At 34.4% G+C, this 20,076-nt stretch overlaps 1 protein-coding gene across 1 annotated transcript in view; it reads left to right on the top strand.

Annotated features, from left to right (window-relative positions):
• Nucleotides 1–20,076, top strand: part of LOC139955040 (neuronal acetylcholine receptor subunit alpha-10-like) — a 39,064-nt gene that overhangs the window by 6,694 nt on the left and 12,294 nt on the right. Inside the window, exons 3-4 of the mRNA XM_071955104.1 lie at nt 17,175–17,219; nt 18,688–18,797. Coding sequence (XP_071811205.1) covers nt 17,175–17,219; nt 18,688–18,797 — 155 coding nt within the window. The remainder of the gene's footprint in view (nt 1–17,174; nt 17,220–18,687; nt 18,798–20,076) is intronic.

Below are 20,076 nucleotides of genomic sequence, written 5' to 3'. Positions count from 1 at the left end.
CACACAAACTGTGTGAAAGTTCAACTTGCAAATCTAACAAGTAGTCCTTTCACAGAGAATGACATAAAACTAGATAAGAAGCTTGGATAACAAGACTAGTAAAGTTTTCACTTGATCAAGTGTCACACTGGTGGAATATTATGTCGGAAGGAATTTGCTACTCACAAAAAGATCATATACTGGTCATGAATGCTAAAAAGTCGAGAAACAAATTTCACTATGATGATCATTGCATAGGCCTGTTGCCTACATTTCATCATAACTGATAACTCTACAGAAGGCCCTGTTTTGGACCCTCACATGTCGACCAAAATATTTTTCCTGAACAACTTTGGTTCACCACCATGTACACATTATATCCACAACCTTTTAGCAGATCTGGGCAACTGCTCAAGGAGGTGTAGCATTTTTTTACGTTTTCCGAAAATGACCTCTCGATCTATCAAATCACAGCCAAATTGAATGAAATATGACAATCTGACAGTTATTCAAACACCGTGGCAAAAAGTGACAGAATCTCGGGCAGAATCGTACGATGGTTATAGCACAGCTGAAAGCATTCAGATCAGTAAATGAATGATGCCAACGATGTAATTGGTCTGAAAATGTTTTCATATTGCTTTATTATTATTAGCATTATTTATTATTCATCCAAAGGGGGAAAGTAATATTTTACCAAAATTAGATAGTATAGTAAAATCTAAATGCAGAGACATATAATATATATGCAGCTTGCAAGTAAACATTTCAAACGCATAACATTTGTAGCCTTGCAGGATAAACCAACAAGCCGATTATCATAGGAAAGTAAAGCCTTTTACAGAACATTTCACATGATGACGTCACATACCACCGACTGTGACTTACTTTGCTGGAGTAAGGAAGGAATAAGTTAGTAAAAAAAGGCCTCATTTAATCAACCAAATTACGAGTTAGCGACAAGATATTTGAGAAGGGTTTTTTCAGCCTGTGATATTATTGCTTTTTATGGTACCGGTGTGTGTTACAACGTGTCCCACTGAAATATCCCTTGAACTCTGAAACCAGCAGATTATGTGGAAGTTAAACACAACACTCAGTTTTAAGCCGCTGCAAGATACATTATGCAATCCAAAAAGTTTGATAATGTGTGCCCTTTTTAGCAATTTCTATATGTAATCCTCCGTGTAATTGAATACATCTCGTTGCATAAGAAGCAATTCCTTTAGTTTGGTTTCGTGGAGAGTTATTGTGACCATCAAGCTATCAAATTCATTTAAGATTGAAATAACATTCACAGTAGAATTGTTTTCTAGACAGGTTCTTCCCCCGAAATAGCAGGTCTGACATAATTACTTGAGACGTTTAGAAGTTGAAACCAGTGAAATCACAAAGTAACGCTCCATTTAGATTTCTTCGAGAAGCTTTTGAAACTGTCCAAAAAACTAGTTTGGTGACCAACATTATAGGAAGTAATGCAAAGTCACAAAACATTCGAGTGTGATTGAAATTGTTTGGTAAATATTTGAAAGTATATACAAACAGACACATGATTAGGTTCATCTTTAACCTGCTTGATGTGAATGATAAATAAAGTTTACTCCGAACTTGGGCAAAACTAGCAATTGAGTTAAAAATCCATGAACTGACGTCAGAGCGACATCAATTATCACTTTAAATTAGGATAATGTTTCGTAACCGATAATTCACGATTTTGTATTAAAAATGTTTGTGAACTGACAATTGGAATTGTTCATAGGAAAGGAAATAAATTGTTCCTTCCCATTAGCATGGAGCTGATGAGTTCTTCAAATAGAAGCTGGTCTGTATCTATATATAAGTCAAACGCCTTTAGTGGAATTTCGACCTTCCTTACCGGTTTCGAACCTCTGGACATACAATTAAAGCCTAGTGGTAAGGGTGTCCGCGTACAAAGCGGGAGGCCCGGGTTCGAATCCCGGTGGGGATATATATATATATATATATATATATATATATATATATATATATATATATATATATATATATATATATATATATATATATGATGACGATGATGATAATAATGAGGTTGTGTATAAGGGCTTAGCCATCTTCTGTAGTTATGGTGAAACCAGAGGGATTTCTTGTCAGAGCAATAAGATGAAAAGTTATCCTCTGACATTTCTTGTTTCTAGTATACTGAAAAGTCTGAGATGTCTTAAAGAGGTATAATGGAACCGATGCTATTAGTTCTGAGACCTAAGGGGCTATCAAATTACAGCAGCGCCTCAGTCGTAATAGTGCAAAGGCGAAAACGAGTTGATACTTTTGTTACCGTCTATTTTTCGTATTGATATATATATATATATATATATATGTATATATATATATATATATATATATATATATATATATATATATTTATATATATATATAGTGAAATCCTATACTTCCGTGGCTTCATTCAGGCGACATCTGAAAAATTGCTATGAAAGCCTTTATTGATTGTATCCGTTGTAAGGGGTGGGGGTAGGTGGTTGGGGGGGGGTAGTGTTATTTGTCTTATTTGTAAAGGTTATCTGTTTTTTTTGGGGGGGGGGTTCTCTTTTTTAGGTGTTAAGGTTTTCTTTTTTCTTTGATGGGAGTACTCTATTCGATTAAGCCCACAAGGGTTTCTTAGTTTACTTCCTTTCACATATTTTACTTATTTGCAGTTATATTGTCTTGTTCACCTTGTATTACTATGTGTTGAAACAAATAAATCATCAAATCATCAAATATATATATATATATATATATATATATATATATATATATATATATATATATATATATATAAATATATATATATCTTGTTTAAATGCATCAAAGAACTCGATTGTTGCCTAATAACACAAAAAGTTTTGATTTCGTTTTGATTTACTTAAACATAAGACGATATTTTGTGTTTGAAGGAAAAACGTCATTATGTTAATGGAACTAGTTTGTGATTTCAATAAGCTAAGGTTATTGACTTTTTTAATTGTATTTTAATATCGCCAATATTATACATTTTTATAAATCGATATATATCATACAGTTAACGGCAATTTTTAACAATATATGGTGTAACAATACTATAATAAAAGCTCAGTCGAAGGCAGTAATTGTTGTTTCCAGTACATTAAGTCTGTTTCTCATGGCCTAGTTTTTATCTTTAAGAATTGCGTCATAAAATAGGTTTGTCAATAAAAAAATATCCATATTACTAGTGGAATATTTTAATTTTTTTAATGAGTTTAGATTCATAGTTTAATCACGAATTAGTTTAATGCACCTACTTAACCTCATTATTTTAAGAAACAACTTTCTTTATTCATGAAGACAATTATTTCTTCCTCCATGTTACGTTGTCGGTTGTACAGCATGCCGCCGTAAGCAGTATGTCTGTGCATGTTTTCCCATGTAAGTAAATCATTGTGTATGAGTTGGCTTGTCCCAGAGAAACCTGGAGGCAACTGGCTTCAAACGTGTGTTTCTTTCGAATCATTAACATTGGTAATCTAATTGCAATATCGTAATACAAGTATAAATTGATTGCAATTATCATCCGCGCTATTCCATAATTATTCGAGCGGAACTTGAAGGTTAAAGGTACCGCATTAGCACCAAAAGGAGTTGCGTACATGACTACGTTAATGAAAAGATAACAATTCTTAATTATTGAATCAAACGCATCGTAACGGTGACAGAGGCAGCCAAGGTCACTTTTTACAATCTAGTGAAGGCTTGATCTTCCGCTAACATCAGACAGTATTTGGAAACCAAAGTCATTGATGACAAAAATAAATTCAGACTGTTGCTACCTTTTCAATAGGATATATACTGTGTGTTGAAGTGAAAAGATGATACCAGTAATACATATAAACTGTGTGCACTCTATATACACACACATATAATTACACACACACGTATATTTACACACTAACATACCATACTAGTTTGATCCGAAACTGATTTTATTTATTAGGAGCAGTGGTGTGCGCAAATAGAAGGGTGGGGGGGGGGGGCAGGGAGACATTCCCCACATCCGTAGTCAGTTGAGCTGGTACGCTCAGTCGGTGAAGGATTAGACCGCTCCTCCGGGCCCCAGGATGCACTCCACCGGGGATCCAGGACTGTGGGCGGTACATCCCCCACCCCTCCTTTCAACTTCACAACAGTATTAAGCACAACCTTCCTAGTTTATATGCTTGAACGCCGGGCCACACCTCTCCCTTTCATAAAATATTGGATCCTGGATCGACTTCCGCAAAGTTTCTTGCCCCTACCTAAAACAGTCAGGGGTAATTTAGAAGTTGCCATCCCTCACTATTCCAACCCTTTACATGTCTCTGATGCGCTAGGGCTGTCAATCTTTTCCTTAGTCATTTCTTGGGAGTTCAATGATAGTCTTTTACTTAACTGGAACTAAAGAGAAATTATGAATATTGTTTTAAAACTAGACACTCAACACACGATTCTGCAAACGTTAATTTATATAATTTGTAAAAAAAGAATGATTTTTGTTGAAATAGCGATTTAAACTTGTCGTGGCATTGATCTTGGTTTTGTAACGAATACTTTTCCTCACATCCGCAGTGTGATATTCAGAAGTGAATATACACATTGTCATTGAAAAAGTAAGCACTTTGACACGTACGAGGATGTACAACTACCAAGACATACATTTACAAGTAAGGAGAGACCAGCCTCTCTTAACAGATAAAGGCTAACATTACCATCGACGTGATTAAATAGAAGTAGTAAATTCGTAACAACAAATAAAATAATAAGAAATAAGAAAGAACTCAAAATACCAAGACAGATATTGAGCTTGAAATTGTATCAGATTACTTTGATTTACTCTACGGTACAAGCAGAGTCATAGCTAAGTGACAGTCGGTGATCTATTTCTACAATTTAAGCGTGATTAATTGATAACCACTTCTCTGTAACAGTTAATTGCATGAAATGTTTACAAGCATCTTAATAATAACAGAAACTAGCCATGTGGTAGTCTAAAACAAATATCATATTCATCAAAAAATGAAAATAAATAAGTAAACGAGAAGAAAATAAGCTGGCGGAAAGAAGCCTGTTTTGAATCGGGAAAGTAAGTGATATAATTTCGTGACAGGATTGGTTATCACTTGTCTACGAGAGATTGCTAAAAAGGGACAATTTGTATCTTTTCGGTAAAATGACAATTTTATCCGATCTTCTAATCAACTTGGTTTCGTGAGATTTAGCAAGAATTAATGCGACATGCGTTTTGATTGTATTGACTCTGCAATGCTGATATTTTGACAGGTTTTCAGGATCTAATTAATATTCTTGCTACATTTGGATTTAAAATAAATGGAACTTATGTCAATTCAATTGAATGAAACTCCATTAAACTTTTACAAAAGTTATTAGAGGAAACTGGTAATTAATCACTTCCGGACTAGCAAAACGTTCAATTTTTTTTTAAACTGTATTATTTAGCTATTTATTTGAACTTTTTATTTTAACATAATCTTGAAGGAGCCTGGCTGTATAGAAAACAGTCGAAAGCTTGTACTTAAAAGCACCCTATATTATATAACCAGTTTTCATGTTTGAGTGGATGAAGGCGTGGGCGTTAGCGCAATAAAATCTACTATCTATATAAAGTTTGGATTCAACAACTATTCGATTAACAGCCGATTAAGAGACGTAGCTGTTTATCCATATCTACGGATATCTACGGATCTGTCAAGTAAAAAGGTCTTTTCAGAATCTAAAATGATAAATAACTATTACTCTGTGAAGTCAACATTTGTATTACCATTCTCCTCAAGGCCTTAAAAAAAACGTTTCCTCTCTCTAACTGATATATCTATATCCTTTTTTTGAAATTGAGAAAATAACCGTGTTCCATATTAACTTTGGAATTATTGCAAAGATATATAGAGATCACATTTGGAATCTCAATTAAACGGCTTTAGTCACACCGCCTCCTCCGTGCTCCGCCCCCCCCCCCCCTCCACGCCCCCTCCTTTATGCATCCTAGAAGTACACTTGAGATTTACCCATTAAAAATAACCTCTAACTTCGCTTTGATGTTCTCTGTTATCAGTTTTTGTGTCAAGACTATCCACACCTTGGCATTTTGCCCTAATTATAGGAACGACTACGACACCTTGTAACACCCCCTAGCTACTATAATTCCCACGGATGAGCGCTTATCTGTACCAAGCATGGCTACTCTTGTCATCACTTATTTGACCCTAGGGTCCAAAGAAGAAAAAACCTATACAGCTGCAATTTCAGCCTAAAGTTGTGCAGTATGGAAAAGTTGAGTGAACATTCAACGGCCACTTTTCAGACAAGTATCACTTGGTTATTGGTTAACAAAGAGACCTGTATCATATTTGTGTATTTCAGTTTGATTTAATATCGCTCTCCAATTTCACATTTATTCTGTTGATCATTCAGTTTTTCTCCAAAAATATGTAGCAATTATTAAGTTTATCATTTGATAAAGAAACACTTTACATTCCTACTTTTTACTTTCCTACTTTTTGGGTTACTTCGAATGGTTTGGTTAAGTTTATTATATTACTTTAGCTATGGAACAATCGTTTTTTTTTAAATAACTTTGCCTACAACGAATCAGAATGAATATCAAGTAATTGTTTTTCTCATCAGAAAGTGATGTGAAGAACAATGTTAAATATATTGACGGCACCAACAGAATTCCATAGGTCAGAAAACTCATAATTTATTCTGCGTTATTTACCCGTGAACGCATTAAGTTCTAATATATTGAAAGTACCTCGTATAGAAGTAATATGATTTTAATATCAATGGTTAAGGATCCACTTGAATGATATTAACCAACGTCAAGATTTAAATAATTCTAAATGTCACAGGCGAGAGCAATTTCCCGTAACATTCGCCAAAGATTTAAGGAAGATCTTTATTTCCCGAAGGTTCCAAGAATGTATCGGTGGTTGACTGTTACATTTAGCAAATTAATATCATACATAAAGCCTGGCCCAAGTTGAGGCATTTCAGGTTTAATAGGCTATACGGTGATACTTTCATGATACGCTTGTAAGCGCCTACCGTGATAGTATAAGCAGCACAATGTTGTTGTTTCTATATACTGATATAAAGGTTGGGAAACACTCATACTGTCAGTACGATATTGCTGTTCCTATATATTGATATCAAGGTTGGGAAACACTCATACTGTCAGTACGATATTGCTGTTTCTATCTGTTGATATAAAGGTTGGGAAACACTCATATTGTCAGTACGATATTGCTGTTTCTATCTGTTGATATAAAGGTTGGGAAACACTCATATTGTCAGTACGATATTGCTGTTTCTATCTGTTGATATAAAGGTTGGGAAACACTCATATTGTCAGTACGATATTGCTGTTTCTATCTGTTGATATAAAGGTTGGGAAACACTCATACTGTCAGTACGATATTGTTGTTCCTATATATTGATATAAAGATTGGGAAACACTCATATTGTCAGTACGATATTGCTGTTTCTATCTGTTGATATAAAGGTTGGGAAACACTCATACTGTCAGTACGATATTGTTGTTCCTATATATTGATATCAAGGTTGGGAAACACTCATATTGTCAGTACGATATTGCTGTTTCTATCTGTTGATATACAGGTTTGGGAAACACTCATATTGTCAGTACGATATTGCTGTTTCTATCTGTTGATATAAAGGTTGGGAAACACTCATACTGTCAGTACGATATTGTTGTTCCTATATATTGATATAAAGGTTGGGAAACACTCATATTGTCAGTACGATATTGCTGTTTCTATCTGTTGATATAAAGGTTGGGAAACACTCATATTGTCAGTACGATATTGCTGTTTCTATCTGTTGATATAAAGGTTGGGAAACACTCATATTGTCAGTACGATATTGCTGTTTCTATCTGTTGATATAAAGGTTGGGAAACACTCATATTGTCAGTACGATATTGCTGTTTCTATCTGTTGATATAAAGGTTGGGAAACACTCATATTGTCAGTACGATATTGCTGTTTCTATCTGTTGATATAAAGGTTGGGAAACACTCATACTGTCAGTACGATATTGTTGTTCCTATATATTGATATAAAGATTGGGAAACACTCATATTGTCAGTACGATATTGCTGTTTCTATCTGTTGATATAAAGGTTGGGAAACACTCATACTGTCAGTACGATATTGTTGTTCCTATATATTGATATCAAGGTTGGGAAACACTCATATTGTCAGTACGATATTGCTGTTTCTATCTGTTGATATACAGGTTTGGGAAACACTCATATTGTCAGTACGATATTGCTGTTTCTATCTGTTGATATAAAGGTTGGGAAACACTCATACTGTCAGTACGATATTGTTGTTCCTATATATTGATATAAAGGTTGGGAAGCACTCATATTGTCAGTACGATATTGCTGTTTCTATCTGTTGATATAAAGGTTGGGAAACACTCATATTGTCAGTACGATATTGCTGTTTCTATCTGTTGATATAAAGGTTGGGAAACACTCATACTGTCAGTACGATATTGTTGTTCCTATATATTGATATAAAGATTGGGAAACACTCATATTGTCAGTACGATATTGCTGTTTCTATCTGTTGATATAAAGGTTGGGAAACACTCATACTGTCAGTACGATATTGTTGTTCCTATATATTGATATAAAGGTTGGGAAACACTCATACTGTCAGTACGATATTGCTGTTTCTATCTGTTGATATAAAGGTTGGGAAACACTCATATTGTCAGTACGATATTGCTGTTTCTATCTGTTGATATAAAGGTTGGGAAACACTCATACTGTCAGTACGATATTGTTGTTCCTATATATTGATATAAAGATTGGGAAACACTCATATTGTCAGTACGATATTGCTGTTTCTATCTGTTGATATAAAGGTTGGGAAACACTCATACTGTCAGTACGATATTGTTGTTCCTATATATTGATATCAAGGTTGGGAAACACTCATATTGTCAGTACGATATTGCTGTTTCTATCTGTTGATATACAGGTTTGGGAAACACTCATATTGTCAGTACGATATTGCTGTTTCTATCTGTTGATATAAAGGTTGGGAAACACTCATACTGTCAGTACGATATTGTTGTTCCTATATATTGATATAAAGGTTGGGAAGCACTCATATTGTCAGTACGATATTGCTGTTTCTATCTGTTGATATAAAGGTTGGGAAACACTCATACTGTCAGTACGATATTGTTGTTCCTATATATTGATATAAAGGTTGGGAAGCACTCATATTGTCAGTACGATATTGCTGTTTCTATCTGTTGATATAAAGGTTGGGAAACACTCATACTGTCAGTACGATATTGTTGTTCCTATATATTGATATAAAGGTTGGGAAACACTCATATTGTCAGTACGATATTGCTGTTTCTATCTGTTGATATACAGGTTTGGGAAACACTCATATTGTCAGTACGATATTGCTGTTTCTATCTGTTGATATACAGGTTTGGGAAACACTCATATTGTCAGTACGATATTGCTGTTTCTATCTGTTGATATAAAGGTTGGCAAACACTCATACTGTCAGTACGATATTGTTGTTTCTATCTGTTGATATAAAGGTTGGCAAACACTCATATTGTCAGTACGATATTGCTGCATGTTTCTATCTGTTGATATAAAGGTTGGGAAACACTCATACTGTCAGTACGATATTGCTGTTTCTATCTGTTGATATGAAGGTTGGCAAACACTCATATTGTCAGTACGATATTGCTGTTTCTATCTGTTGATATGAAGGTTGGCAAACACTCATATTGTCAGTACGATATTGCTGTTTCTATCTGTTGATATAAAGGTTGGGAAACACTCATACTGTCAGTACGATATTGCTGCATGTTTCTATCTGTTGATATAAAGGTTGGGAAACACTCATACTGTCAGTACGATATTGTTGTTCCTATATATTGATATAAAGGTTGGGAAACACTCATATTGTCAGTACGATATTGCTGTTTCTATCTGTTGATATGAAGGTTGGCAAACACTCATATTGTCAGTACGATATTGTTGTTCCTATATATTGATATAAAGGTTGGGAAGCACTCATATTGTCAGTACGATATTGCTGTTTCTATCTGTTGATATAAAGGTTGGGAAACACTCATACTGTCAGTACGATATTGTTGTTCCTATATATTGATATAAAGGTTGGGAAGCACTCATATTGTCAGTACGATATTGCTGTTTCTATCTGTTGATATAAAGGTTGGGAAACACTCATACTGTCAGTACGATATTGTTGTTCCTATATATTGATATAAAGGTTGGGAAACACTCATATTGTCAGTACGATATTGCTGTTTCTATCTGTTGATATACAGGTTTGGGAAACACTCATATTGTCAGTACGATATTGCTGTTTCTATCTGTTGATATACAGGTTTGGGAAACACTCATATTGTCAGTACGATATTGCTGTTTCTATCTGTTGATATAAAGGTTGGCAAACACTCATACTGTCAGTACGATATTGTTGTTTCTATCTGTTGATATAAAGGTTGGCAAACACTCATATTGTCAGTACGATATTGCTGCATGTTTCTATCTGTTGATATAAAGGTTGGGAAACACTCATACTGTCAGTACGATATTGCTGTTTCTATCTGTTGATATGAAGGTTGGCAAACACTCATATTGTCAGTACGATATTGCTGTTTCTATCTGTTGATATGAAGGTTGGCAAACACTCATATTGTCAGTACGATATTGCTGTTTCTATCTGTTGATATAAAGGTTGGGAAACACTCATACTGTCAGTACGATATTGCTGCATGTTTCTATCTGTTGATATAAAGGTTGGGAAACACTCATACTGTCAGTACGATATTGTTGTTCCTATATATTGATATAAAGGTTGGGAAACACTCATATTGTCAGTACGATATTGCTGTTTCTATCTGTTGATATGAAGGTTGGCAAACACTCATATTGTCAGTACGATATTGCTGTTTCTATCTGTTGATATAAAGGTTGGGAAACACTCATACTGTCAGTACGATATTGCTGCATGTTTCTATCTGTTGATATAAAGGTTGAGAAACACTCATACTGTCAGTACGATATTGTTGTTTCTATCTGTTGATATAAAGGTTGGCAAACACTCATACTGTCAGTACGATATTGTTGTTTCTATCTGTTGATATAAAGGTTGGCAAACACTCATATTGTCAGTACGATATTGCTGTTTCTATCTGTTGATATGAAGGTTGGCAAACACTCATATTGTCAGTACGATATTGCTGCATGTTTCTATCTGTTGATATAAAGGTTGGGAAACACTCATATTGTCAGTACGATACTGCTGCATGTTTCTATCTGTTGATATAAAGGTTGGCAAACACTCATACTGTCAGTACGATATTGTTGTTTCTATCTGTTGATATAAAGGTTGGGAAACACTCATACTGTCAGTACGATATTGCTGTTTCTATCTGTTGATATGAAGGTTGGCAAACACTCATTCTGTCAGTACGATATTGCTTGAAAGCATTGGCCGAACATTTAATTGGAAACATTTATAAATATTTACATGAATGCAGTGCTTATATATAGGCCTAAATACATGGACTCGTGGTTGTCACCCAATTTTGTGTCGTTCATCCATTATGCAAATAACCATTAAAAACATTTTGAGGCTTAATGTACCCACATGGGTCCCAAGGGGTCTAAAAAGTAACGCAAGCAATTTTAGAGCGGAGATGGGATTAAAGATGAAATATATACTTGGCAACATTTTGAGCTATTGGGAATACTAAACATATTTAATATATCCACAGAAATAGGCCATCCAGAGCCAGAAATTCCCCAGCTACTCATTCATATGCAACTGAGGAAGGCGAATCGGGCCCACTTGGACATGGTGGCTGATTTAATGAAATAATTTTTAAATGCAGATACATGTTCTAAATATCCATTACCCATTTGCAGTCTAACGCGTGGTCTCATCTCAGACGCTGTAACAAAGAGACGACTGCAGTCAAAATTGTTTCTCGCTGGTGTCAGATATAACATTAAAAGCGTTACCAGGCTATTGTATAAGATATACTCGTTTCTTTACTACAATTTCACTTAGCCAATGACCTACAACGATTAATTAGTTGACACTTTACGTGTTATATGCAACAGAAATAACAGAAAAATAAAACATGATGACATCTTCCACGCCACAGCTGGGGTTGCTTGCAAAGAAGATTAAAGTAGAAGACAATGCAACGTAATCGTAAATTCTAACACCATATAAACACTGGCTGCGAGAATATAGTTATCCCTGCGAAACTAAGTTGGCTCAACCATGCTGCCTCTCATTGTCACGGAGGAATAAAAACAGAAGACAGGATGACCTAGAGCCATTATTTATCGATGCACCTGCCCCTTGATGTTGAGATTATAATTTTCCGCATCCGATCACACGAGATCTGATTATACTGATGACAAGACGTGATGACCAATTCAGGAATCGAGAAACTTTATTATTTATGGAAACGCAAGGGGCAAGAAAATAGTTTATTAAGTTTTTGATCCTGTCGGCCCACACGATAAACTGCATCTGTATTAGGGTATAGCCGGTTCACATGGTAAACTGCATCTATATTAGGGTATAGCCGGTTCACACGGTAAACTGCATCTATATTAGGGTATAGCCGGTTCACACGGTAAACTGCATCTATATTAGGGTATAGCCGGTTCACATAGTAAACTGCATCTATATTAGGGTATAGTCGGTTCACACGGTAAACTGCATCTATAGTAGGGTATAGTCGGTTCACACGGTAAACTGCATCTATATTAGGGTATAGCCGGTTCACATGGTAAACTGCATCTATATTAGGGTATAGCCGGTTCACATGGTAAACTGCATCTATATTAGGGTATAGCCGGTTCACATAGTAAACTGTATCTATATTAGGGTATAGCCGGTTCACATAGTAAACTGCATCTATAGTAGGGTATAGTCGGTTCACATGGTAAACTGCATCTATAGTAGGGTATAGCCGGTTCACATGGTAAACTGCATCTATATTAGGGTATAGCCGGTTCACATGGTAAACTGCATCTATATTAGGGTATAGCCGGTTCACATGGTAAACTGCCTCTATATTAGGGTATAGCCGGTTCACATAGTAAACTGCATCTATATTAGGGTATAGTCGGTTCACACGGTAAACTGCATCTATATTAGGGTATAGCCGGTTCACATGGTAAACTGCATCTATATTAGGGTATAGCCGGTTCACATGGTAAACTGCATCTATATTAGGGTATAGCCGGTTCACATGGTAAACTGCCTCTATATTAGGGTATAGCCGGTTCACATAGTAAACTGCATCTATATTAGGGTATAGTCGGTTCACATGGTAAACTGCATCTGTATTAGGGTAAATAGCCGAATAATTCGATGGAATGTCTAATGATATTATTTTGAATAATTTCACGATGGTTCGCGCGGTTGTCATATATTATGAACTTATTAAACCATAAAGTCAAATAACAAATCAGTTAACTGTAAAGGGATATTTCATAAACCAGATGTTGATTGTGTTAGCACTTTCGTGTAAAATGCAAGCGACTTTAAAAGGTGATAAACATTTGATGGTAGCATATATGTTTTCAAACTTGGTAAATGTTTTATGATTACATCCTGCTCGCAAACCTAGACAAATGAAATGCTACCGTGCCAAAGGCTTTGTCGTTAAGTGTAAAGTGTGGTTATTTAAAAAAAAAAAAAAATTGACAAAAAATTACATTTTGATGACACTACAAATCCAGATGGAATTTAACATAGATGGATGTTATCATAAAATTAATCTTTTCAAAAAGAGTTTTCTCCTTTCATGGTGACATTTAAGGATTTACTTTCTAAGAAGGAATGGTTTACATATACTACCTAATAAACACAACTCAAATAACTTTGTAGTGCTTATAGGATAAGGTGACCAGACGTCCCCGATTTTCGGGGACAGTCCCCGATTACAGTGTGCTGTCCCCGATGAACAAGTGTCCCCGAAAATGTCCCCGATTCGTCAAAATGTGCAGGAATTTCGAAAATATCCCACATTATTAGTAAAATAATTGTAAAAACAAATTTAGTCAAGTGAGCAGTCGCAGAACGGAACAGGTGGGCAAGCGTAAGGTGGAAACACTGTTAAAAAATATGCTAGATCGATCTAGCCTAGCTCTCTTTCGACCGTATAATTGGCAACTAAGGCGACACGACACATAGTGTGAGCATGAGCAACTCACAAGCTCTTAAAGAACCACGTAAAGTTAGTGAATTTCATCTAATAAAAGCTACATTTTTGAAAATAAAATTGATTTAAATAGTGCTACTAAGTATAACCATTTTACATCTAAGCACCTTAGGCACTTGAAAATTTTTCAAAGACCCCTTAGACCCCTCCCCCATATCAGTCACGCAATAAATGTCCCCGATTCCAGTCAGGAAAATATGGTCACCTTATTATAGGAACAAGATATTAATAAGTGGTCTTGACTTTATTAGGGGTCTCATGGGGAATATGTCTGTTTTTACACAAACACGACTATATCTGTCTTCGGAATGTTCCTTTAATAACTTGAAAAAACGATCTCTTAGTAACATCAATTTTGGACAAGGATTAACCAGAAAAAAGGTCATATTTCATTTTAGTTGAATAAGATAGACTGGTTTAAACAGTATTGACAGTATTGTCAATTGTGGTAATAGTGTGTGTCGTAATGTGATAGGGATATCTGTCAAGAAGTGAAATATCACTTTATTGATATTAAAATTTGCATTTATGTGAAAATGTTATAACACACAATTGTAATAGTACACAGTGAGAGCCTTATATTAAAACCTTTATAATTTATATAAAAAGATAGAGCTTTATTATTAAAGTAATAATACGCAATGAGAGCTTTATATTAAAAGCTTTATATATTATATAAAAAGATAGGGCTTTATTATTTAAATTAATAATACAGAGTGAGAGCTTTATAGTAAAATCTTCGTATTTTATATTAAAAGATAGAGCTTTATTATTTAAAGTAATAATACACAGTCAGAGCTTTATATCAAAAGCTTTATATAAAAAGATAGAAGTTTATTATTTAAAATAATTTTACACAGTGAGAGCTTTATATTAAAAGCTTTATATTTTATATAAAAAGTTAGAACTTTAATATTAAAAGTAATAATACACAGTGAGAGCTTTGTATTAAAAGCTTTATATTTTATATAAAAAATTAGAACTTTAATATTAAAAGTAATAATACACAGTGAGAGCTTTGTATTAAAAGCTTTATATTTTATATAAAAAATTAGAACTTTAATATTAAAAGTAATAACACACAGTGAGAGTTTTTACCAACCAGTATCGTTAATTAATTCAATGACGTCATGACTCGTCTGGCAGGAACTCTTGCTGAGGACACCTGTTGTCTGCAACAAGCTTGAAGTATTTCTTGATTTATCAGGGACATAGCCTTACAATTTTAAACTTCTTCCAGATAGACAACTCGCAGAGAAAATCACAGTATAGTAAATTGGTGACGAAAACAACAGTTCCTTATTAAGCTCGAAAGTTTTGAGTTTAAAGCTATGAAACGATGAAGATATGGCCAGTACAGTTGGATGATTTTTTATTTGATTTCGCATTCTCCTCTTCATATCAGGTTAAGCCCTATGTTGATCATTAAAATTTCAGAAGACGTTAGGGAAAAAACTCATATAGATACTTATCATCCCCGGAATGATAAAGGTTTTAAACTTGGGAATTATCATAACTCCCGATTACATAGCCGGAAATATAATATTCTAGAGCACTTCCCAGTGGTCCGTTAAACCTTGCTTGTTAAGTCTACACCGTTCAAGAATGAACTAGCAACCTGAGAAATGATGTTGTTAGATGTTTTACGTACCCCGTTATGATAAACGCGTGCACGAATGACCCCCAAGATGACTGTAAAATATGTATACGTATTGATTACATATGTATATTAATATCAAACAGATAAATATATTAATTAACATGGTACTATTAGGGGAGTACCTTGACCAATTGTGTCTATGTTTGTTTATATAATTTTATTCATCAACAGTAATGGTAAGGCTATAGGTTTAGATTGTAATCTAGTATTGCGTAACCAAATAGTACTTGCCCCAGGCTTTAAAAATGCTAAAAAGGTGCTAGAATTTTTCAAACAATTGTTTCCTGGAGGTTCTGTTTCTTCTACATTTTCACAGACATTGAGAAGCGTTGATATAATACAGTTTTCATTTCTCAGTGTCGATAACTACCTTTATAGTGGCAGTAAAATGCTTCTTTAAATTGGATCATTTGTGACCAATAAATGAACTTCTGGCATATCACGGGGTAATTCTAACGACCATGAAATGTAGACTTATCCCTTTATATATATTTTTTTATTCTGCAATGTATTTTTTTATGATTAATATGATATTCTGTTTTGATATTTTTTTCCTCTTCGATTTAGCTGTGATGTACACTATGGTGATAACGTAATGGTTAATGTCTGTTGTATTTATGTTATATCATTTTAATGTACCTGTTCATTATATATCTTATAAGGTGTATATCGTTTCATTATTTATTGTAATATATACTTTAGTTATCATCTTCAATAGAGGATACAGCTCTTGTAATGTTAACATACTAACTGATATTATGTCACTAACATACTCCAATGAGTCGATTTATAATTTCCTTATTTGCTAACATTCTCAATGCTAGTGTAAACTGCTCTCTTACTACTTCTTGGTATATCTCTCACCAAAACACAACATCATAGTCATTCCTATCACTTACAAATAAGAACAACGAACATATTACAGAGCTACTAATTGAATATCAGCTATTATTTCAAAAGTAGCTGGCCTCAATATCGAGTGCACATCATAACATAACCGTTTATGGTGTCACATGAATTATCAAGATTGCATGTTAAAGGTAATGTCAAAAATCCAAGTTCACTGTGTACTGTGTAATATTAGACCAGTAACATAAATGTGAGTGAACATGTTCAAGAAATGTAATAATGCTAACGATATTTTTATATACTGATTATAAAATTACTCATTGATTAATCGATCCCTTTGTCTTCCATATAGGATGAGAGGAAACAGATACTCAAGACCAATCTATGGTTAACATTCGTGAGTTTTTTTTCATATTCTACTTTTTGTATTTTCATACATGTCTGACTTGTGAAAGCCCCACCCCCACCCCCTGCCCCGCCCCTACTATTCCCTCTGCGACAGACGCGCTTTACCTGCAGTCGGTCAACTTGCAAGTTTGTGAGAATCTTTCGGAGTTTCGTAGAGATTCGTAGAAAATATTATTGTGGTACAAATTCATGGAATATCACATTCTGTTTTCAATCAACATCTTATAGAAAAAAAAAGTAGTAAAGACCATGTGATAGTCAATGTGGATTTAACCAAATGCGGTTGATATATTAAACATATGATACAAACTCTAAAGTGAAAAAAAAAATTGAAATTTGATAAATCGTCTCTCAAATTGATTTTGCTTATTTTACTTGATCACCGCTCAAGGAATAGACAATAATATCTACTGCAAAGGAAAGTGACTTTATCCTTCCCCGGTCAAGGCTTTCTGTAAAATATATAGTGTCAAATTGCTGAAAACGTTACAATGACCTTATTTTAGGCCACATTTGAAGTTTCATACGGCTAGATATGTATCTGCATTGCTGAGTAGCTCTTAGCTTTTCTATTCTTCAAATATTTCTTGTCAGTTGGACTCGGTTTCTTACGGCCTTCATGTACTAGCATTTTCTTAGACAATTCATTCTCCGCCACGAACCAGACTGTAACCTCTCAAAACTCGTTCGATATCCATCGGCTAAATTGTCACGCCACGGCTCCTATTAGCCTTGCCAATTTCAATCAGAAGTTGTCCGTTAAAGAAAACCAAAGACTATACTATTGAAGATAATTTGAAGTGCGTTTCAAATGTTGTTTTGGTCATCGTGGAACTGCTACCACATCCCAAGTATATGTACAGATTTATTAACTCAATATTGTATATTGTGATACGTATTTGAGTAATGCCACTGCTTTTATTTTCCCTTAAAGTTAAGCCCAAACGAAGTTACTTAAATCGCTTGCAACAGTCAAATCAAAGTTTTAGGCCTATATATTTTTTTCCAACTCAAATCCACGAAACACTAACACTGGCCATGTTATAACTGCGATTTAAAACACAAATAATTTATCTCTTTCCTGCAGCCTGCAAAAACTACAAATTACAACAACGAAAAATAGTCGTTGACTGTACAGATACGTGGTTCGAAGTCTCACTTTGTGTGTGTGTGTGTGTGTATAAAAATTGCAATATCTTTTTTTTTAGATTCGCGAGGAATGACCTTCAAAGAAGACCATAAGATATCTACATATTGGAGCTTCCATTGATAAAAATCATTGGTCGAAGCTCAAAATTAACTGTCATTCGGACTTTATTCATCTGATAACTTCCTTTAGCTGGAGCTTAACTTTAGCTTGTACAAAGCCATCTCTTGCTGTCAAATTAATGTAATTACCATTTCGCCGATAACCGCTCTAAGATGCCTTTAAGCCCTCATTTCCATTCTTTTCCCAGAATTGGGAGGACGAATTTCTCCGCTGGGATCCTGACGAATTTGGAGGGTTAGAAAGTTTTAAGATCACATCTGATGTAATTTGGACTCCAGACGTCACTCTCTACAACAGGTTTGTTAACCAAAACTGAAACATATCTCGCAGTCTCTTCCTATATGTTCTCGAATTATACCATTAAAGGAGCTCAAAATCACTAAACAAAAACTTAAATGGAATTAACATTTTACTATAGTTGAATAGTTATAAAATCTGTTTTTAAATTGAAATGTTCGTAATAATTAAATGCTGTTATGACAAAATTGGAGATGAATTCATTATAAAGAGATCTTATATGAATTATACTAGTGTGTAATACTCAAAGCAATGTAACACTTATGTAATTTAATTTACTATTAGTTTATAGACTGATTGCTAAAGCATTTTGTGGCATCGTCAGATTAATATATTTTTTTTATTAAGAACTGTTACATCTAAATTTGAGGCCTTCACGTTGGTGTTATCGTTGGAATTAAATCAAGAATATGTATGAATTGTACAGTTCTATAGATTCCAATGTCAGTATATCGCTTTAATACCATCGTATGTGACGAATCTGCCTTCAGATTCACTAATCCTTGATTTCCCAAATCACATTGACGTATAAAAATTGATGTTAACGTATTAAGTGGAGTTTTTCGCTAATGAATGTAAGTACTTCAAGGGACGAAAATCCTTGCTGATGGTCATACTAGAGGGTGAACAACTGAGGAACTTGTTTGTACGTCTACCTCGGATGAACTATCAGAGGGATTCGATGAAAGGCGTCAAAAAGGGTGTGAAGATAACATTACTGCTCCAAGGATGTAATGAGACATTTCGGAATCTAAATGTAATAAGTCATGAATTGAATGACGATACCTCCGGCGGTTTTGCAGATTTATCATATTCCAAGCCAGATGAGGCTAATCGTCTGTTTGATATCTTAGAATCGTCACCTTCAAATTGAAACATTCAGTAATTATGCAAGTATATAGTTGCAATATTCTCAACCGAATGAATTAACTTGAAGAAACGTATGCATAATATAATAGATATTACGTGTTTACGTGTTAATATTGAATAAGCAAATTATGTTTTGGCGATCATTAAATTCCCGAACGGTGTTAAGAAGGAACGCGAATGCCACCCTTGAATTGAAACTTCAGTGCTGGCAGTAATTTATTAATGTGTAATTTAATGCCATCAACCAAACTAATAAGTTCACGACAAACACATGAATCATCCACTATAGCTATGATTTTTGCGGGTCAGAGAATCTGGGGAAGATTAAGATTATGTTTTGCAATATACAAACTGTATATCTTTATTGAATTACAATGTTGTCCTGTAGATTAACAGTGACATATATTTT

The sequence above is a fragment of the Apostichopus japonicus genome, chromosome 2 (genome assembly GCF_037975245.1).
Source record: "Apostichopus japonicus isolate 1M-3 chromosome 2, ASM3797524v1, whole genome shotgun sequence".
NCBI lineage: Eukaryota > Metazoa > Echinodermata > Holothuroidea > Aspidochirotida > Stichopodidae > Apostichopus > Apostichopus japonicus.
Note: the sequence above shows the minus strand (reverse complement) of the source record. Positions and strands in the feature narration are given on the sequence as shown.